Genomic DNA, 22836 nt, shown 5'->3' with positions numbered 1-22836 from the left:
TAGGTAATGGGTTTTATACTGCTATCCAGTCCATTTAAACTGACTAGAGAAGTAGTCTCTGCTGGAGCTCCTGTAATGGCCCATTACAATCCTCTAAACTTGTTCAGCTACAGTTAAAACATCCAACTTTATTGTTGCATTGTTGAAATATTGTACAATAAAAATTAAACATAAATAAGGTGCCACTGTGTTTTTCAAACAATGTTCTTATTCATGGTATGAGTAAGAACACTGATGTCAGCGCTTGTGTATTTTTACTGATATATATATATTATTTTTATTATTATTATTTTATATTTTATTTCTTTGAAACAAAGATGGAAGTTTTAACATGGTGCAGAGCTGGAACCCCATTTGTTGCCTCTATGCATACTGAATTATATCAGGGGTTTGCCTAACCAGCATCCCCTGTGCGCCCCTACTTATGAGATATTCCAATAACCTAACACATTTACAATGAGACAAGCATGCCAAACATAGCTGGACGATGCCAACAAGTGCATGTAGGGAACCTGGCTGTCCCGAACTCCTGCCATCAGGTATATTCGCTTTAAAGTTAGTGTCACTGTCATTCTAACTTTCAAAATCTAAATCAACAGTAGACGTGAAATGAAGCAAGTTTGCAATACACATTTTTTTCATCATGCTGTAAAACAAAACTGTACTTACCAGAAATCCAGGTCCAGTCAACTGAAGGCAGAATTTCTGACTTGTGCTGGTTGTAAAACACAGACTAAACACAGGAATTCCGGCAAGTACAGAGTCACGGCTCATTGAGTCCATCAATCACATGACTGCCTTCTCTCTGTGAGCGCTCAGATGGCCTGGGATACACAGGACTTCCAGTTTTCTGACTTATTTTTCTCAAAAGAGTCAGAAAACAGGAAGTGCCGTGTTTTTCATAACTAAAAAAATATACAAATACTGCATATTGCAAACTTGCTTTATATCACATCTACTATTGATTTAGATTTTGAAAGTTATAACGACAGCAACACTTTAAGCGGAGAATACCATCTGTGTGGAAACCCCAATCCCTTGATTCCTGGTATCTCAACAGGATTACATAGATATGGAGGTAGAGCATAAGCCCACATATTTCCTGCATACATGCTGAATAACCTAGTATGCAATAGTCCCAGCTGTGCAAGGACAGGTCACATGACAATGTCCACAGAGTTGGGACCCATGCAAAACACCTGTGTACACTACAGACTTTTTGCATGCACCTCTGCTCCTAATGTTAACACTTCTGTGACTACATTTTCTTCATATTTCAGCAGCCAACACTGAAGTATATGTAATGTACATTTTCTAGGACTTCCCATAATGGCACTCTCCCTGTATTTGTATGCTGTGTAGATGTGTTTGTGTATGTTAAGCTAGACTAGTATGGAGAGAGGAAATGTGTGTGAGGTTTATTGTAATTTTTGCTTTGTTACAAACTTACCTTACAACACAACAGATTTTAACATTAACACCACAAACCTTCTGCTGTTCGCATGCCAAGTGTATATTAGTAAAAATGAAACATGAAAATCTTATGACTTATGGGTTGCAAAGTGCACAGGACATGCTCGGCTGATTAAAAGTTATATCATCCAGTGAAAAGTAGAAAAGACGCTGTTGTGTCGATCAAATTTAGTTTTCAGCAGAAAGTTTAGTACTCAGAAAAATCAGATCCAGAAAGACAAGTTATATAGGAAAAAAATAGAGCAACTTAAATCCTACCTTTTTATAAATCTGAATGACATGTTTCTAAAAAACAAGAAAAATCAAAGTAAAAAAAAAATTAAAGATGCGCAAAAAAGTTAAGTAAAAAAAAAAAAAGTAAAAAATTAAGTATTACATCCTGAAATAAACATGTCCCGGAGTCACTTGTTTTGATAGAAACATAGACGGAGGGGGGGGGGGGGGGACAAAAGGTTACAACAGGCAGATTTAACAAAAAAAACTGAGGAAAAAACATAAAACACAACATTGAGTGTAAGAGAGTGGATTTCTAAGATGGTTCAGATTCTCCAACCACAACGAACACCTAAATCTGATTGATTTTTTTTCCTGCCACAACAGACTTGCCAGGTGACCTGTTGCTATTGATGGTCTACTGGGTGGCCACAGCTTGCCATTTCCTATTCCAATACGCTTTAATAATCTGATTTTTTGAAAATGAAGTCTAGCTAAAACCTTAAAAATCTTTGAATGCAAGTAGTGTTGAGCAGACTTGCCAAACTGTTCGGCTTTGGCAATGTTTTCGGAACCTGAACGCTTGGCATTTGACTCCCAGTGGCTGGAGAAGTTGGATGCTGTGCTAGGGAGTCCTGGAACACATGGATACAGTCATGGGCCATATATGCATGCTTTCCTAGACTCCCTAGGGCTGCATCCATCTTCTTTAGCCACCAGTAATCAAATGCTGAACAATCATACTTGAGCATGCTTAAAGGGGTTTTCCAGGAAAAATTAACTCTTCCGAAAGTAGGAGATTGCGGGGGGGGTCTGAACTCTATACCCCAATCTTGGCATCGCCCCCCGGCTTCCCTATTATGAATAAATCTGCGGGTACAGCTCGAGACCCGCAGCTGTATTAATTTCTATGGAGCAACAGAAAGAGTCGAGAACACCGGAAGAACTGTACTCAGCTCTTTCCTTTGGCTCCACAGCTATTAACAGGGGCCAGATACAGAGATTAGAGGGGGTACAGAGGTCGGCCCCCCCCCCCCCCCTCACCCACCCAGTCGCAATCTCTTACTTTTCCCCTAACCTGTGGATAGGTGAAAAGAGTAAATGAAAACAGCCTTGTGACAACAGAAGGAAACTCTTTTGCTTAATAAAAACTATCAAAGAATTTCTTAAAATCACTTGTAAAGTTACACTTTAAAGAAAACATGGTACCTGCCCCATCAGAAATTACGACACACTCGTATGCACCGCAGCTTAGTAGGCACTGGTGAAGGTTTCAAGATGAAACAGCTTTAACATGGCTGTAATGGAGAGAATGTAGAGATTGCGTGTATTCTGTGTTGTGTGTGATGGGGAGCATAGTTTTTGTGGAACTCCACTATTAAGACTGATGAATTTGAAAGTGATTGCCTAATTCTTTTTAAGGACTGGTCAATTTTATACAGGCTTTACACACTTTCCATGCCCACCCCTATAGACAGCATTGATCACCTTTTCTTAGTTGGTTTAACCTGTGAAAAGTTGTACTTCTACAGGATGTAAAAAAAAAAAAAAACCTGCAAGCAAGCTGTATACACCACATTATACCTAGTGCACGGCCGGAGGAGGAAGGCATTGTACAAGGCATAACACAGTGTATGTTTTGTCTGGAGCTTCCTTGGGCTACGTCATATCATGTGTTTCAGCCCAACATGGCCATGGGAACACATAAGCACGCTGCCATAGGTCCCTAAAATTAGAGAAAGCGAAACCTATACTAGTGTTCTGCTCAGTGCATAACACAAGGATTCTCTATGCTGATGTCTGAACCAGTCTCACACTCACCCCACCCCCCTCTTACATCCTGCACTAAGCACAACACAGTATCAGTGGTGGCCAGGGTGTTCTGCAAAGTGTTAGCACATCTATTAAATTACAGACTTTCCCTTTGTTTTTGTATTTAAAGGGGCACCAAATAAAACACATTTGTTGCATAAAAAGAAGCCACTAATAACATTCACAGAAGTGGATGTAATGTTGGTCATAGACTGACAGATCTTGGTCAGAGTTGGATGAATACGTCCAGTTCGGCCATTACTTGAATTCACTGTAGACTTCCAATGTAGTCCGATGTATTGCCAACCTTCAAGGCCACATTTTTTCCTAAATGTCAAGGTATGATCATTGATTTTTTTTTTGAGTGGTTTAGATGTCAGCGGAGGCAGTCTTTTTTTCTTTATTCTTTTTTTTCTTGTCCAAATTAAACAATTGACAGGTAAACACAGTATCCGTGATCTCATATGGTTTCATATAGTCGTGTTGGGTATAATCCGACATTTCCTTGCAGGCAGTATGCCAAGTGACGAAGAAATATATCCTTCCAAAAGCGTAATCTGAAACATCTGTAGATCTGATAACCCATTATCCATAAGTGAATGTTATTATAAGCTTTTACATACTTTATATTGACATACATAAGGGAAAGGGGATTAAAAGATTGTAGACAAAAAAAAAACTAAACTAGAAGTATACACTGTAAAAAAGCATCCTTTAGGTTGGCTCGATAGGTGCAGGATAAAGAATAGAAATGAGTGAACTTGGAGTACTATCTACAACCTATGACTGTATCCATGTTTTCCAGGCAGCCTTAGGGCAGCATCCAACTTCTTAAGCCACCAATCAAATGGTGAGAGTTCAGTGTGTGCTCGAAGTTCGCTCATCTCTAATAATGAAGTCTCTGACAGGGTGTGCACAGGTAATCTTAAAGTGTGTGTCTATAAAAACACTTTCGTCCCAAAAACTGTACCGACTGCCCATGAGCTGTGTTGAATACTGCGGCATAGTCCACAAACCATATAAAAGCAGGATGCAGTTTCGGTTACAGAAAACAAAACCAACCCCCCTGACAGATGATGTTTGTGAAGATAGGGGGGGTCAGGAATAATGTAAAATTACCAATCGACCCCTTTTGATTGTGGCTTATGTCTCTTAAAACAGAGAGGTCTGGTTGTGGCTTAAAGTGGTTATCCAGTGCTACAAAAACATGGCCACTTTCTTGTCTCCAGTTCAGGTGCGGTTTGCAATTAAGCTCAGTTCACTTTAATGGAACTAAGCTGCAAAACCCTGCCCAAGCTGGAGACAGGAGTGGCCATGTTTTTGTAGCACTGGATAACCCCTTAAACCCTCCTCCTGGAGAATGGAGGAACGCTCAGCCGTACCAAACGTTCCTGTGAATGGAAAGAAGCTTAGATTAGCATTGAGGAGGCATCAGACTGAATAAGCACTGAACAACATCAAGCAGCTTGCACTGTATTGCAAAACAAGAAAGCTGCAGACCAAACTATAGAAAAAAGTTTTATGAAAACCAATTACATATCTATTTTTCTTTTAAGTGTACACAATGCAAAAAAATTAATATATATAGTTTTTTTATTTTATTCCCCCCCCCCCCCCCCCAAAAAAAAAAAGGTGTTCAAAGCCTTTCAAAATAGTTGCCCTCTCCCAGTGAAATGAAAATTAGTTCTCAGGACCCTGATTATCTGATGCTTTTACATATAATGTGTATGTTATGCTGTGAATAAATCGTCTATATATTGATGCACGTGAAACCAGTCATCTTAAATTTACTATGAAACTAAGTATGTCACACAAACAGGGTATTTCTTCTGAAAGTTTTATTAAACTTTGTTACAAGCAAGTTAGGTTGGTAACTATGTAAAGAAGTCAAAAAAATTATTTTTTTCTTTTTCTTTTTTTCCTTTTACAGACATCTCAATTCAAGAGTGTTAACTAAGACACAGCAGCAGGATTAGATTCTTCAATGTTAGAGCCTCTGGACCTGCCAGATGTCGGCACTGCTCTCTGATGAAAGGGTCTTAGGTTGGATTTGGAACTTAGAACTTAGAGTTGATTATTTGGCCCTGAGAATTTTTTTTCCTGTTAGAGTTCATGTAAATAGTTGAGAACACACAAACCATAGACATTAATGTATTGCTGTTAACAGATTGGTGTAAACTTGTTTGCTGTGAGAGATGGCAATATACAGTACAGAATAAAACAAGATGGAGCCGGCCTCAATGTTCTCAAAATTGGAAATTTTAGTTTTTTTTTTTCTTTTTTTTGCCAAATGATTGTAAGGAAAATAATTAAAGCATAAAGTGAACAGTAAGGCAGAAGTAATACTTTCTTAAAGGTACATACATAATATACAATACAAGTTAGTCTTTGTTCGAGGACTGGAAACCCAGCAGCACATAAAAAATAAAACTTTGGAATAAATACTCTGCCGACTACAATGCACATGGTCATTCTTTCGGCTAAGTTACACAATGGTCATGTTAAAGTGATCTGGACAGAAACCATCAGTTAAAGAGGAACAGTCATGAAACTTACTGGTTCAGACATCCACTGTGTACAACACGGCCTCTGCCATGTCACTATGCGAGTGTAGACTAAAGTAAAAAGGTCAGGCTCCGCTGGTGAGCTTGTGACTGTACACAGTGAGCAATCTGAGAAGGCAGAGCTTCAGCGTAGGACATAAGGAAGGGAAAGAGGGGCTCCTTTGACTGCTTACAAAATTACTATTTAATTTTCTGATTAAAGATATTTTCTATTCAATTTTGTTTACATGATTATGAAGGCAGCCATCTTACCTAGCTGCCTATATTATATGCAATATATAATATGTTATAGGTTTTACAGCAGTTGCATGGACCATAGGAACCTAAACTCTGAAAATGACAAGTGGTTAATGTTGTGGGCATGCTCTGTTTACTCTTGGGTGGTGGGGTGGGGGTGGTGAAATACAATGCTATTAGTGTCTCTTTCAATGCAGTCATGCCTGTAATAAGGAGAAGATTACGGTGCTCAAAAGTGATCTCTACATAAGAGGAAGTGTCTGCCTGTTATTAGGTTTAGTGGTAAAACTTTTTTTAATTTATTTTAAAACATATATGTTGCATGTTTAACATGACTAAAGGGATGTCATCGGGACTTTGCAATAGGCAGAATTAAGCATTTCTGCAATTAGTATTAACGCAGTTATCCTGCATTATCCACGCTTCTAGAGGCCGCACCATTCTTGTTCTCAGTTTTTATGTGGTATTGAAGTCAATGGAGCGCAGTTGTAATACCACACACAAGCTGAGAACAGCAATGGTGCTGTTTTTGGACAAAAGCAACTATATTTTCTAATATTGAATAACCCCTTTATCTATGAATTGCTTGTATTACAATACATTGCTAGCAGCTTGATGCCATACAGCCTCACTCTTATGGTTAGTGCCAAACTCTTTAAAGAATACTAACTGGAAGAGAAGATTTCAGGGTGGGAAATATTCTTACTTTTTGGATTTCAACTGGCCAATCCTTTTGTTCTCAGGAAGATAAGCAGCCACCAGAGCTGTCCAGCAGCAGTTTTACTATTCTCTTCCCACTGAGAACAGATATATGCTTGGCCAAGGGTTATGCCATGCGAATGGGAGAGATAGCTTATCACCAACATTTATTAGGTGTAGAAAAAGAAAGAAGAATCTGCACTGTATGAGCTATTGTTTTCTGGGTCTATAGATTGGGTAAGAGTACAAGGAAGACAAGAGAAGAGGTAAGAATATAAGAAAATAAACATTCTTGACCCCTGAAGACTGCCCAATTGCAAAATGAACCATCTAGAAGTAAGCTTCAGAAATGTTCCTCTTAAAACAGAAAAAATTTACTTAGTCTCCCCCCATTACAAAACACTAGCACTTTATATGAACAAGTTTAAGTGCAATACCAGATTACACTAGCAGGTAAAACTTGGAGGTAGGTTTAGTGTTTAAGTTACAATGAACATTTGTGTCAAATAATCCAAGTTCTAGACGTTGCATATTCCAAAAGACTACTACAAGAGAGTAGATACACACAAGTAAAGGGGGGAGGGGGGGGGTTCACTAGGAAGGAACAAAACGACACTGTAGTATTAAAGCTTGAGCGACTTAGACCACCCAAGGTATTGCAAGTGTTAAAATGATATGTTCTAAAATAATACTTTATACTAGCAAAAAGCTCTACTCTACAGAACAGAAAGCAACGACACATCAATACTTTACAGTGTCTCAATGGCTCAGCAGGCTGTGCTTTCATCCCTGGTCCAGATTGGAAGGAAATAGAAGGCATCTGGTTTAATATTGCACTGCAATAGACATCTATGGCAGAACACTTAACAAGCAGTAAATAAACTATATACATATATGGTTAAAAAAAAAATTGAATGTTTTTCCACTTGAGTTGTTATTAACTATTCCTTGAGGAATCTTCTACTAAATTTGTGATAGCAAAATGATCAGCGATTAATCATTATTCTGGGGTTGACTCAGCACTGTGCTAACAAAGCAACTCAGAGGGGAAAGAAGTAGAAGAAAAAATGGCCCTTTGCCAGATCTGACAACTAAAACTTAACACACAAGTGTATTGTAGACACCAGGAGCACTAAGGGTCCTAATACTGGGGACCGTTAACTGTAAACTGTTTACTGGGCCTATAACACAGCCGATAATCGTTTAACAAGGGCTGCATGGACATTGTTACCGATGTCCTTGCAGCCCTTGCTTAAACTCTATACCTTACCTACCCTTGCTGCAGGCCACTGCCCGCGGTGGTCCTGGCCAGCAATTGGCTGAGCAGCCTGTCAACTCAAACAGGCCGCTCTGGAGCTGCAGCGCTCAGGACCTGGGGAGAAGCAGAGCGATAGAGTCGTCCTGCAGCATGGACAGGTAATGTATAGAGTTTGGAAATTGTCAGCCGCCGGCCTGCACACCGCTATTACATGTATAACGGCGCCCAACAATTATAGGTCCAGACCTATATCAACGATCAGCCGATTATCGTTGTCATTGTCTGATTTTTTTGTTTATTACATGGAGTGATAACCGGACGGATAGGGCTGATTCGGCCGATTATCGTTCCGTGTAATAGGGCCCTAAAGTCTGTAGGGAAGCAGTTTAGGAAACAACTGTGAGGAGGAAAGAAATGTGAAGCGATAAGACTACAACTTCTCATATCTAATATTGCTGAATTAGGGGGCACAAATGCAACAAATTGAGACATTTCCTAAAATACCCACTAAAAGAAAGGAAGTTTGCAAAATAGAAATCCCTCTTTCCTGTGAATAGCGGACACTGTGTTTATTAAAGTGGCCGTACACCTTCACCTTGAATAGATCATTGTTATTCTCCCCATGCTCCTTATACACATGCACACTTTAGCTGAGAGTGCATTTGTTCTCAGTGGGAAGAGGCGGCTAATCCTAATTGGGAACAAAACCTGTTGTCGAAATTTGACATGTCCGACCTTTTTACCCTCAACAATCTGTGGGGGAGGAGTAGGGGCGCTTATATATACACATACCAGTCATCTGGTGCCACTAAGAACCAACACTGTTTGGGCACCTCTGGCAATCAGTATAGACTTGAGGGAAAGGGCATTTCATGGGTGTAATTATTCCCAGTATTTCAAATAAAAGGAGGCAAGTGCAGATCTTGGAAACGTATAGGAGCATGTTAAATTATTAAATTCTGACATATTTGCTGCTTGTTAAGCAAAAGCCTTACTTCTAGCTGCCCTAAAGACAATCACCTTATGTATAAAACTACACACCATAACCAATGTAAACCATTGATATCCCATGGAAACACCACCATAAATGACCCCCATATTCTAAAACGTATTACATAACAGGAGTGGTGCAAAGCCATGCCCAGTCTGTGCCACGTTTCTATGCTGGTTGGAAGAATCTTGCATGGAATGGATCAGAGGCTGGTGACATGTTACACTCCAATCGTTCTGCCAGTGATCAGTGCACCATGGTACTTGTAGTACATGTAGTACATGCACATAATATACGTAAAAACAATGAACGTAAACTGATCCAATGACGCTAACATAATAAAATATGTCTATAAAAAGGTTTACGGAACAAATAGAACAGAAGGAGGGGGGGGGGGGGACAAAAACCAAAAACAAACCTATAAATATGGCACAAAATATACATATAGATACAAAAACATAAAACAGAAGTAAGACTCCATTACAGGGATCTTTTGGGAGTGATGGCACGCAGCGAGTGTCGGGTGAAAGAATTCCCACACCACCAAAAAAACTTACCTTCTAGTTAATTTTGAAGTTAATTTACTAAAAAGATTAGTGGAGCCTCTACTTCGAGTCTGTGACAGAGGGGTGGCTTCATGAGATAAACTGGGCGAGGCGGGTGGTCCATTGTACGTTGCAGTGCGTCGCTCACGGAGCTGGCCGTGGAAAGTGCTTCGGCTGGCAGTTCCTCGGGGGAAGCGCATGCGGTCTGGAGTAGTGGTGCTTGTTATGCTGTGCGTTGAGGCCACTGATGTTCTTTGATCAGGGATTGTGCTGTGATAAGAAGAGACAGGTGAGCTTAATTGCACCTATATATAATTGATCAACTGTTGCATCTAACTAGATTACCGGAGGTAGTCACAAAAGATAAGTGCTCCATGAATAATGCAAACCTCTGAGACATGGGACAATCTTCCCTCTGAGGAAAGTCTTGAAACAATGTAAGCAGGTAATAGTGCAAAGTGATCACCACAGCAAAATTCTAGTGGTCAGTGTGATATACATGGAACCAGTGTGAGTTTATACATGACAAAGCTAAGCATTGTCTAAGTGCAGCATCTCCTGGCCTGGCTTGTGTTAGTAAACTAGAACTTTGCGGTGTGTAACTACACTGTGACACTATGCACCATTAAAAGGGATTATCTGGCACAAGCTCAATGTCAGGGACACCAGGAGTCAGACCCGCGCCAGATGAATGTTAATGGGTGATCCAGAGGACAGGTCATCAATTTTATACAGCCCAGATTACTCCTTTAGAGGGTTCATTTACACAGAAAGATTATCTGACAGATTATCTGCCAAAGCCAGAAACAGACTATAAACAGAGATCGGGTCATAAAGGAAAGCCTGAGAAAACCATTCCTGGCTTTGGCTTCGCATCTTTGGCAGATAATCTTTCTGTGTAAATGGACCCTAAGACTCCATTCACTCTTTTTTTTCCCTTCCATTATGCACATGCCAAAAGAAACGGGAGTCAACTGACCTCAATGTGGCCATCATAAACCAAAAGAAGCCTTTTTTCGGAATATGGTGGGCTGGCATACCTTTTGTTTCACTATAAATCAGTGGTAGGGAACCTTGGCTCTTCAGCTGTTGCAAAACAACAACAAAACTAAAGCTTTGGCTATTCGTGCACGATGGGAGTTGTAGTTTGGCAACAGCTGGAGAGCCAAGGTTCCCTACCCCTGCTGTAAATGAACATGGGCATAAGCTGGAGGTACGCAATGAGGAATGCACCCCACTGTATACCTCAGACAGAAGTGTGAACAGAGCCTACACCTGCTAAACTTGTGTGTGTAAAGCACACCTCCAGAGAGAACCTAAAAGCTAAGACTAGAATGGAGCAAAGGTAGAAGCCCCACATTGCCACATCCAATAGGGAGTCCAGAAAGCAGATGTAAGTTACCCCGCACTGTAGGAACCATTTAAAGGGCTTCTTTTTTTATGGCTTAGTAACAAGGACAGCCAAAGCAGCTCTCCAATTTGACTAGAGGCCATACAGGATTCCACAACTCTGCTTTATGGACTGCTATAAGACATGAGAGAAGCAGAAAGGAATGGAATCAATTGTAAATTGCAGGAATTTTCCAGTTCTCACTGGAGGTGCGCTTTAGGTAAATAAAATGCAATGAAGATAAGCGGCTGATGCTTTGGATTTGCACAGAAAGGGGGGGGGGGGGGGGGGGGGGGGGGGGAGAGATAATGGAAAACATCTGAACGAAGACCAAATGCACAAGGACATTAATACAAATGTTATACACACCACTGGTCATGTGTCACACCTCGATAGGCATCCTTAGTATGACCCTGTTGCACTTTGTATTAACTGTTAAAAGTGCAACACGAAAAACACAAACTAGCAGGGGTCATGGGGAACCAAGAAATTTATTTTAGATGGGTTTCCACAGATGATATTACTACCACGAGGGAAGTAGATTTTAACAACTTAGGCTTACAAGAAAAAAGGAAAAAAATTATGATAATGGACTCAAATGGGAAATGGAACAGAAGGGCCTTGTAATACGACTGAGGGAACAGTATGACAACTCGAGGGCAAATGGGTAATATGTTAGTTCCACAGATACTTTTTGAAAAGAGTTTTTATGTTTTTGAGTGTTCTTTTTAAATATTCTTACGCAGGCCCGAAGTTATCGCCTTCACTGGTATTTGTCGGTAACATCTCGGAGTGCCTGGAGGCTGACATGGACATCGATTTCGGATGCCGCAGCCGAGCAAAGATTGAAGATATGGCAAATACTGAGGCAGGACTAGTTGCATAAGCGAAAATTCCTGTCAGGCTGTGATGGGAAGGGGAGGGGGGTAGAATAGGTTTGGGCAGACAGAAAAGTATAATGGACCAATAACAGGTGCAAACGATAACAAAAAAGCACAAAAGTCTTAAAGGAACAAATTCTGTACAGTGCAATATTTTATAAAACTATTGAAAAAACAAAAACAAATCCCATATTTTGTTTTATAGAACCACATGCAAAGTTTCTGATGCCTTATTTCATTCTTACACCACTATTATATACACAGGCGTATATCTAGGGCAAAAAAAAAAAAAAATCACTTTTTTTTTTTATTAACACTGGAAACCAGTGTTTGTCTGCTGACTGCCATGGGGCATGCAATGGGCTGCCTGCTTTAATTCACTGACATCCCTGCCTTGTCAAGTACCATTATGCCAATGTAAGCCAAAGCTGCTCTCACATATTTGCCGTTACATAATACTATGGAAAAAAAACTCATTCAGAGAATAGCAGGAACAGCAAGGAGCCTGAACAGCTTAATGATTTTCATCACCTGTGTAAAGGTTTGCCTATGTAATGCAGATTATATGGATAAAACCGCATTATCCGCTGTCTTACTACACGTCACCCCTAGAAAGGGAAATCTTACCTGTTTTCTTTGCCGTTCTGAATGACCGAATGTCGATCGGTGTTGGCGCGCTCGCTGCACACGTAAGTATTTCGACGGGTCATTCCGCTGGACGTCGAATTATTCTGCAAATGCGAATATTGTGGATTATTGCACTGACCGCATAAAGAAACTAAATGTGTTCTCCTTGCTCATGAGTCTCGTGAATTGACCGAAACTTCAACCTTTAACATTTACAACTTGCCAGGAGCGTTTGGGGCATTTCATGGCAGCAAAACTATCTAATCCTCTTTAAATTTCAACTTCTTAGGCCAAACCCCCCCTGCAAGTGGCTGAGTACAGAACATTTGCCAGGCTCAACACTGTTTACAGAAGGGGGGTGGAGGATATCAACTAGTGAGAATTGAGAATTTGCTTAATTTATATACTTACACTAGGAACAACTGAACTCTTCTTCCGGTCAGGAATATCTGCTTTATTGGGGTTGTTTGCATTGCCGAGCATTGGGCTAGGAGGAGTGACTCCTCGTCCACTAACCGCACTACTACTAGATTTCCGGGACTGCCCCTCTTCCTTCAGATCATTGTCTGTGGTGCTTGTCTGGCTTCGTTTTGGGTAAACTGTAACAGCAGGGATGGCAGGACCAGCTAGAACCAGAAAACAAAAGACCTGTTTATGCAAGATGCAACACAGCGGGTACAGGCCCAACTCAAGTCCTAGTGCTTATACCAGAGAATACAATCTTCCACCACAACGGCTCAAAGTATGCCTGCTTCCCAGCATCAGCATGCAGCCAGTCAAATGACCATCCAACTGCAGAAGAGGCCTACAAACCACCTACTATTGCACATTTGTATACGTGCCGCACAGAGACTCACGTTAGTCCCCACTGGGGCTCAAAATTTATATTCCGACAGGTTTTACAGTATTAGTCTCCTTGTGCATTAAACCAATAAATGCTAGCATACTTACCTCCCTTGCGGCAGTCAAATCTACTGGTCCAATGCAGTCTCGCTTCCAGCTTAACCCTGGGATTGCTATTGGGCATCATCAGGAGGAGAAAGAACTGAAAGGTGGCAGCGATGGGGAGATGACAGTGGCAGGTGATTTAACTATGCAGACATTGGTTTAATGCATAGAGATGCATATATTAAAGGGGTACTCCGGGCTGGGGTTTTTAGGGTATGGCCGGGGAAGGGGTGGAAATAGAAGTCGGCGGTCACTTACCTCCCCAGTCCCGGATCGCGCCGCCCAGTTCTCCAGTCCGGCCGCCCCTTCCTGGTCCGAGTTGTGGCTTGAGACATGACGTCTCAAGCAGCTCAGACCAGGAAACTGCCGCAGGACAGAAGAACGGGGTGGCGCGATCCGGGACCCGGTACTGGAACCGGTAGGTAAGTGACTGGCGGCCTCTATTTTCACCCCTTCCCGGCCATATCCTAAAATTAACCCCAGCCCGGAGTACCTCTAAGCTTTTATACTTCCCTGAAAAACCACTCTAACCTATCATTGTGTTTTATGTTTTGAAGTGTGGGACAGGACCCCAGAGCTGCAAGGCAACGGTGCTGACCACAAGCCGCCATATTTATATACACTGTCTACTTACCGTGATCACTGTATCGTCTTTGTTTCTGGCCGGAAGAGATGCTTCGCTGCACCTTATGGAGAGGGGACTGTCCAGTGCTATTGTTCAGATCACTGCTTGGTCTGACTTTAGCTAGTGACAAATTGCTGCTAGAGCTGGAGTCACTGGCGTCCAACTGTAGATAAAATACATGGACTAAAGGTTAATGGTGGTGACATTTACAGGTAGTGTTCAAGCACAGTGACATAAGCGGAGTCATGCTAGGAATAGTATAACAGCCTTATTAACACATGGACTGTCTGGTTAAACACAATTAAAAACGCTTAATCTGTACTAGGCCCATATATTAATACCTCAGATGATTTCCTTCCAAGTAACAAATACGTAGCAGTGATTTCATCGTATTTCATCTTGCTTAGAGATTCCTGAATCTCTTCTCTTGAATAACCCATTCCAACCATTATATCTGGAAATAAAAAAAAATATTTTAACCAGGAGTCATTAAAAGGATTATTTCCCTTTACGAAACAACCAAATATATAACCATACAGATACTAAGCACCTACAATGCACCATAGAGCGCATGTGAATTTGCACCAATCATTACGATATATTTTATGCAGCGCGACCCGTCCTGCTGGTGAATCAGTAACTTGAGCGCTGGTTACAGAATTCTACTGACTATTAAAGACAAGATCTTCTGTTCTGCAGATAGGGGAAGAGGGGGGCCATTGTCACTAAAAATTAACTTCCACTGTGAATATCAACTCAATTGTCCTGGGGGGAGAGAAACCACTCTCTCTTCCCTCAGTAACCTACAATGAGGAAATATATTAGCTTTAAATGCTTTTGCAGATAAAGGGATGTTCCCATGGCACCAAGGAGGCTCTTGGGGAAAACAGCAGAACTAGCTGTGTTACACAATTTATGTTACTCCTATTGATGTTAATGGGGGTTATGTAAATGGCGTAGTACCACAAGTAGGCTCTTGTAACACTGTGGGCTATGTGAACACTCTTAAGCTGGCCATACATGTAATACAACTGTTGTGTCACTTGTCCAGGTGACAGCTCTCTCTCCTGATCTTCACCTGCTTTTATGAGAGGGAGGCAAGACGCTGCCAGCCATGAGGGCAGCTCACTTTCTCTGAGAACAAATGTGTTGAACATGCTAAAATGCAACGACGCACTCCTTCTTAGGCTGGGTTAACACTATGTTTTTGCAATCAGTTTTTTTTTTTTTTTTTTTTCAAAAAAACGGATAAAAACGAAAGAGTGTGTGCATCCGTTTTGATGCGTTTTTCCATTGAATTTCATTTTAAAGAAAACGGATCTGACATTTGATCTCAGGGGAAAGGCTAGATACCACCCCACACACATTTGATGGGTCCACCAAAACCTGCAAGTTCAGCAGACATCAATCTAATGTGTATTGGCAGCTTAGGCATGTAACTAGCAATTCCTTACCTATTCGTTTCTGGTCTGCTATATCAAGCTCTGGCTCCACAAATGGTTTGAGTTCATCCTCTTCGTGTCCTGCATTGATCCATCTGTCCTTCATTATTTGCTTAATAGGAAAAAGAAAAAGAAAATGAGTAGAAGGTTAACAAGTAGGGTATATAACATTTCTTTCAATGGTCTGATGGCAAGGGTTAAATTTTATTTTTTTTTCTGGGGGGGGGGGATTATATATTATATAAAAAAAATATAAATTTTTATATATATATATATATATATATATATATATATATATATATATATATATATATATATATATATATATATATATATATACACACACATACATACACACACACACACCACATCACCTTTGCTCTTTTAAGGCTGTACCCAGACTTTAACTAGGAAGAAAACCATTTAGGCATGAGATCTTCAAAAGGGATTTGCTTTTGCTTCCCTGTTGCACAGTTTGCATTAGCTTTAATGCCTGCTGCTCATTATCCAAGTTTTTTGGATGAAGTAGCTCATTCAAAGAATAACCCTGCCGTGTAGACTCCTGAGCACTTGACAGTATACATGGAAGTCACTGACCGGCTTAACAAGGATAAGCCTGCTGTTCTTATTTACCAAAGAGTAAAAAAAAAAAAAAAAAAAAAAAAAGTGAAAAGTTTGTAAATTAATATGGCCCTGCATACTCGCCACATCACAAAGATGCCAGTGGGACAGAAGTAGAGGAGTAGGGAGGTGGAGTAGGCTTTGGTTCTTTTTGCCCATTCCCATAGCACTTTTTCTAAATATTCTCATCCCTGGACAACACCCTTAACCATCAAGACTGCATGGCATAACTCCCACAATGCAATCAGCTGTGTCTGCAAGAGTGGCAGACATGTTGTACCTGCCTTCGGGTATGTGCAGCCCTTACCTCTAGAGTGCCTCTTTTAGTTGGGTTTAGCACCAGGAAACGCTTAAGGAGGTTTTCACAGTCTGTCGACATGTAGAAAGGAATTCTGTATTTCCCCCTCAGCACCCTTTCCCTTAATTCCTAGGAGAGAAAATAAAACATAGGTAGTAAAAAAAAACCTGTTACAATATAGTTCAGTGGTGCCAAGCTGCAACAATAGCCAAACATCCCCCCTTACACATTGTCTATAACCTACCTGTGAACGACTCATCACTAATGAAGTTGAAACTAAAGAACAATTAGAGCTACTCTCACTTTTGCAAAGTCAACCACTGGTGCAGCAGTTAACACCTTTCTTATCCTACAATGCTCTCTTGTGCTTAAAAAGACCACATGCTTTGGTGATCTTCTCATGCTGGCCCTGCATATGGAATGGCAACACGGTCCCATTTAAGCAGTGTTTTAATTGTAGTCTCAATAGGTTCAGTAAAAAGTGTGGCACCGCCGTACTTGCAGAGCACTGCAGACCCCTCATTTAATGTATTGTGAGGGTCACAGTAGATTTCATCATAAGTAGATCACCAGTTACACGTACCTTTAAGTTCTGTCCATCAAAGGGTAAAGACCCGCTGACCAGCGTGTACAGAATAACCCCTAAGCTCCAGACGTCGACCTCAGGCCCGTCATATTTCTTGCCCTGAAAGAGCTCTGGAGCTGCGTATGGCGGGCTCCCGCAAAAAGTGTCCAGTTTGTTGCCAACTGTAAACTCGTTGCTAAATCCAAAGTCCGCTATCTTGATGTTCATGTCCGCATCCAGTAACAGGTTTTCTGCCTGTACGAAGAGAAAGCCACAAGAATACTCAGAAAGAGAACAAAAAGGTCACAAACAATGTCCACCCCACTAAATAAAAACCATTATGCTACTGGTACATACAATGCCAATCAAGCGTCTGATTAAATAGATATTCCACACCCCTGTAACCTGTATAATTTACATTCGTCGGGTAAAAAGACTGGCCAGACCCCATGGTTATAGTGTACAATCAGAAAGTTATAAGCTTAGATGGTAACTAGAGGTACAAAATGTCACTCACCTTCAGGTCTCTGTGCACAATGTGTTTTTGATGACAGTACTGCACCGCAGATACAATCTAGAAGGGGCCAGAAAATCAGGATTTGGATCAAATCATCAGATATCTATATAAGTGGATGCTTCTATATCTAAACAATCTGATTTGTTACTGTCTTTAATAGTTTTGATTTGCAGGGTTTCTCTGCTAAGCTCCCCAATGATCAGGAGAGCCAGCAGGGAGAAGCACATTGTGGCTCGCTTCACTTCCTCGCTGTCAATCATCTCCTTCTATCGGCTCCATAGACTTATAATTGGGGACAGAAATTGCTCTGAGCCAGGGAGTGAAATATGCAACCATGTGCTTTTCCCCACTCGCTCCCCCAACTGTTGAGGGTCTCAGGACTGTTCAAAACTTTTAACTTTCCAAAGTGTTTTCTTAATGACAGTGCCCATGTAAGGTTTGTTCACACTATGTTAGATTTGACACAGTTGTTGAAGCTGAAATCTGTGTCAAATCTGACAATACATATGTATGTTAGTGGGATTTCTATAACCCCCTTTTTCACATTGGAAAACAGCCATATGGATTTGTCTGCCAGGCTAAAAAAAGAAAAAAATATCCACTGCAAAAAGTAGCAATCTAGTTATTCTGAACGGAAAAGCCAAGGATCAGTCCTATTAAACTACTTTGGGGCTTATCATAGGGGTCTGCTGCACATCTAAAGCAGTAATCTGTAACGTCATTGGATTTGGTGTAGACGTGCAATTGTACAGTTGCAACCGCTATTATATTGCAAAAAAGAAAAATTAAGACGAGGATGGACTTTTTGCACAGGTTTTTCCGAAGAAATTCAGTATGAACCAGTGCAGTAAATAAACACTTCCAGAAACCTAACGCTGGTCTTAGTCAGCAGTCTCTGAACGGATTAATTTATGAACATGAAACATTTCCTGCAGGACATACAGCAGCTGATAAGTATGGGAAGACTTGAGATTTTTTAATACGAGTAAATCACACATCTATATAACTTTCTGATAATTTGAAAGAAAAAGATTTTCGCTGGACAACCCCTTTAAAGTAAAACTGCTTCTAAAAGACATTTGGTACAAGCCTATACCTCACAACATGTCTGCCTTCTCTGTCATAATAAAACCAGAAAAGATAAGCCCAAAACCCAGACATTTCACGGGAAAGAGCATAAGAAAAAAAAAAAAAAATGAAAGAGGAAATCTATATCATCACACACCTGCCGGAATTTGGCTCTGGCTTCCTTTTCCTTCATTCTTCCATGTGCGACCAGATAGTCGAACACTTCCCCTACAGAGGAAACAGGAGAGATGAGAAGGAGATTATATATGATGTACTTATTTATTCCAATTTAACTGCGTATTATGTACCTCTGTACTGTATGCATAGAAAAAAAGCGCTGCGGAATCTGTTGGCGCTATACAAATAAATTTATTATTAATGTTATTATGTGTTATATGGACGGGTCAGAGAAGCTATTCAGTATCGTTACCTAAACTATGGTCGTTCAGACGCGTGGCTTAACGGATGGTGGATTAACACAAATATGATCAAAAACCAATACTAAAATAAAGCTGAAAATCCAATGAAGCTATGCGGGAAGTGACACGTAGACACATTTATGCCATCTTAGACCTTTAAAGCATATGCACAGACACATGTATTGATGTAGAGTAGGGTGTGTCAAACTCATGGCCCTCCAGCCGTTGTAAAACCGTAATAGCCATCATGAATGGGCAGCTAAATCTTTGCGTGCCCAGGCATTATGATAACTTTAGCTGTGAAATAGCGGGAGGGCTGCAGTTTGACATCTGGGCGGGGTTTTGCTGCTCAGTTCCATTGAAGTGAATGGAGCTTAATTGCAAACCGCACCTGAATTGGAGACAAGAGTCGTGTTGTCTCTGGAAGAAAGTGGCCATGTTTTTGTAGCACTGGATAACCCCTTTAAATAAATAAATAAAAAAAAAATTGACAACGTCTTTATTGGTCAGGGTCTTCTTCTCCCCATTGTCGCCTTGCTCTAGAAGATGGATACTATAAAAGTTTATGGCCTGTCTACTATAGCATTGTTGCAGCCGAGCACTTCTCCCCACTTGTTCTAGAGATTAAGTAAACTTTTTGTCTATGTCATGTCAGAGTGTATTTAGAATTTAGATGTGGACTTGTGGTGGATTAAAGGGGTACTAAAGAGAGGAAAAAAAAAGTTGTTTTCAAATCTGCTGGTGTCAATTACTTTTACATAAAAAATCTTAAATACTTTCAGCCGCTGTATGTCCTGCAGTAAGTGGTGTATTCTTTCCAGTCTGAGACAGTGCTCTCTGCTGCCACCTCTGTCCATGGCAGGAACTGTCAAGAGCAGGAGAGGTTTTCGGTTTCAATATATTTTATTGAATTTTTTCAATAGAATTTTGCAAACATAGCAAATTTTTGCAAACAAAAATACAACAGCAGGATTGGTTTTCTATGGGGGTTTGCTACTGCTCTGGACAGTTCCTGTCATAGACAGAGATGGCAGCAGAGAGAACGGTGTCAGACTGGAAAGAATATATCACTTCCTGCAGGACATACAGCAGCTGAAAGGCTTAAGATTTTTTTATGTAAAAGTAATTGACACCAGCTGATTTGAAGACAACTTTTTTTTTTTCTCTCTTTAGTACCCCTTTAATCCACATCTAAATTCTGATTTTTAAATAGAAGTTACAAATACATAACTGTCTGACACCAACCGATTTAAAAACACTATTCCTCGGGAGAACCTCTTTTTTCAGCATGAAAATCCCCCCTGTGAAAATGCCCTAAGACTGTGTGTTTAGGACACCTGCACTTGATGAAAGAACAAACATGGTGGATGACAATCAAGGATCCATGGAAACGGCCACATTTTGGCCCTGTAGCCTTCCACCGGCAGCTTACGTGTATGAGGCTTGCCCAACAATCTCAACATGACTAACAAAAGGCGAGCGTCGTGTAACGTAATCGACATGATGCAACAAGCTGTTTTCATTTAACAGGAAGAAAGCATTGCCAAAGAGTCTCCACAGGAAAGTTGTTCAATGCACATGTGAAAATAAGTCTGTGTTCCAGTCTGTGCTGCATAACATCCACCAGAACGGCTCACAACCCCCGAGACGTCTTCATAGAAGGAATTATTGGGTTTGCACAGTTGAGATTATTCCTCTGCAAACTTTCAGCTTAATAAACAACTCCTTAATAAGAACATCTGAGGTTACGCCTAAAAAAGCTCGCCTTTTAGAACATGAACTCTTGATCTGGCACTTTCCTCTGTAAAATAAACTTCCCTTCCCTGTACTTCATTAACACTGCTGACCACACTCTTACTAAGCTGCCAAGAAGCTGCCTCTAGGATGACAGCGAGCAAGCTGCAGGTACTGCAGAGACTGGATGTCTGTTAACCTAGGAGAAAGCCGACATTATTTCATAAGGACAACAGCTGTCCATATAGATGGCAAGGAGGCAGAGTCCTTGTATTAGGATCCAATGCACAATAAGTGGAGATTTACTATAAATGCTGAAGGTGCCGATGACTCAAAGTACATCGATATATTCTACCTAACACATAGAGGAAGTGTAGAGTTGTTTGCCCTCATGAGAACAGGAAATGGTTTATTAACACCCACCACATTGCCGTACACTGTTACCACTCTTGCATATCTCTTTCCTTTCTATCGCTGCGCTTGCATTGGCAGGAAACAGAGCAAAAACTAAAAGCTAAACGCATGAGGATCAATTTGTTAGCAATTTTTACGGGCCATTTAAAGGGGTTATCCAGCGCTACAAAAACATGGCCACTTTTCCCCCTCTCTTGTCACCAGATTGGGTGGGGTTTCAAACTTAGTTCCATTGAAGTAAATGGAGCTTTATTGCAAACCGCACCTGAACTGGAGACAAGAGAGGGGGAAAAGTAGCCATGTTTTTGTAGCACTGGGTAACCCTTCTAAGTCAACAGTAAACAGCAGAGTATTGTTCACATATGCATCATTATTGAAGTTATCCCATGTCACCGCTATAGTATAGCTGACAGGATAGAGGGAAACAGATTTTCTGGTCAGCAGTTTTAAGTGTGGTTAATGCATGGCGGCTGTAGTGTCCTGTTACATACAAAGCTGCAGCAAGTTCAGGTTCGTACAATTGCAGCCAGGCAGGTTATGCAGCTAAAACTGGATGAGGAGTCGGGTTGTGTAACCCTTCCCAATGCTCTACTTTCACTTGTACTGAAGTGCACCTGTCGCATCAATAGGAGACTTCTGTAACACTCTGAATTTCCTGGGCTACCTACTTAGGGTACTATTACATGAAGGGATTTTATGGCAAACAACGATTAACGATAAGGCTGGGTTCACACTGCGTTTTTGCAATCCGTTTTTTTGAGGAAAAAAAAAAACGGATGAAAAACAGATGCATTTGTGTGCAACCGTTTTGATCCGTTTTTCCATTGACTTCCATTGTAAAAAAAAAAAACAGATCCGTTTTGATCCTGGTTCTTACAATGGAAGTCAATGGAAAAACTGATCAAAACGGATGCACACAAATGCATCCCATTTTTTCATCCGTTTGTGCTACAAAAGAGTTCGGTGCTCGTGGCGGCATCATCTTTCATTATGACACCTGGAGCTCTGAAATATTAAAAATTTTTGGGCTACTATGCACTAAGATCTAAAACATTTTGGAGCTCCCTGCATCATAACGTTTATGGACTGCGCACAGAACGCGTGAAGGCCCCCTAACAGGCACACACACACGTCTGCTACAAGGTCATAAGGGAGACTATGGTAACTAGGAAGGACAATAATTTTACCCAAATTACAGAATCGCAAACCCTTGTCTGTGGATTGATACCACACAGGACTCAATACGTGTGATTCATCCACATAAGTGATCTCAGAGTCATAGACTGACGTTACCCTGGCATCACTTACCTCCGCTTGCATATTCCATTATTAAGTAGAGCGTTTTCTCCGTTTCAATGACTTCAAATAATTTAACTGGGGGGAAAAACATAAAAAAGTCTTTTAAGTTAAATTTTCTTTCCATTGATGAAGCTGTGAATGTAAAAAAAAAAAAAAAAAAAAAAAAAAAAGGCTCTGCAGATAGTGCTACAAATAC

At 40.7% G+C, this 22836-nt stretch overlaps 1 protein-coding gene across 4 annotated transcripts in view; it reads right to left on the bottom strand.

The window, feature by feature from the left end:
* MARK3 (microtubule affinity regulating kinase 3) overlaps positions 1–22836 on the bottom strand; it is a 52436-nt gene that overhangs the window by 2475 nt on the left and 27125 nt on the right. For 2 of the 4 annotated variants that reach the window (XM_069950638.1, XM_069950640.1), the window contains exons 5-16: positions 22650–22715; positions 18932–19002; positions 17707–17763; positions 17208–17444; positions 16634–16753; positions 15718–15817; positions 14605–14717; positions 14273–14426; positions 13102–13316; positions 12691–12794; positions 9805–10062; positions 1732–1758 (exon numbers count right to left, since the gene is read on the bottom strand). In XM_069950638.1, coding sequence (XP_069806739.1) covers positions 1732–1758; positions 9805–10062; positions 12691–12794; positions 13102–13316; positions 14273–14426; positions 14605–14717; positions 15718–15817; positions 16634–16753; positions 17208–17444; positions 17707–17763; positions 18932–19002; positions 22650–22715 — 1522 coding nt within the window. The remainder of the gene's footprint in view (positions 1–1731; positions 1759–9804; positions 10063–12690; positions 12795–13101; positions 13317–14272; positions 14427–14604; positions 14718–15717; positions 15818–16633; positions 16754–17207; positions 17445–17706; positions 17764–18931; positions 19003–22649; positions 22716–22836) is intronic. The other 2 variants (XM_069950639.1, XM_069950641.1) reach the window with 1 other exon arrangement.

The sequence above is a fragment of the Dendropsophus ebraccatus genome, chromosome 13, assembly GCF_027789765.1.
Source record: "Dendropsophus ebraccatus isolate aDenEbr1 chromosome 13, aDenEbr1.pat, whole genome shotgun sequence".
Lineage (NCBI taxonomy): Eukaryota > Metazoa > Chordata > Amphibia > Anura > Hylidae > Dendropsophus > Dendropsophus ebraccatus.
This window is presented reverse-complemented; position numbering and strand designations above follow the sequence as displayed.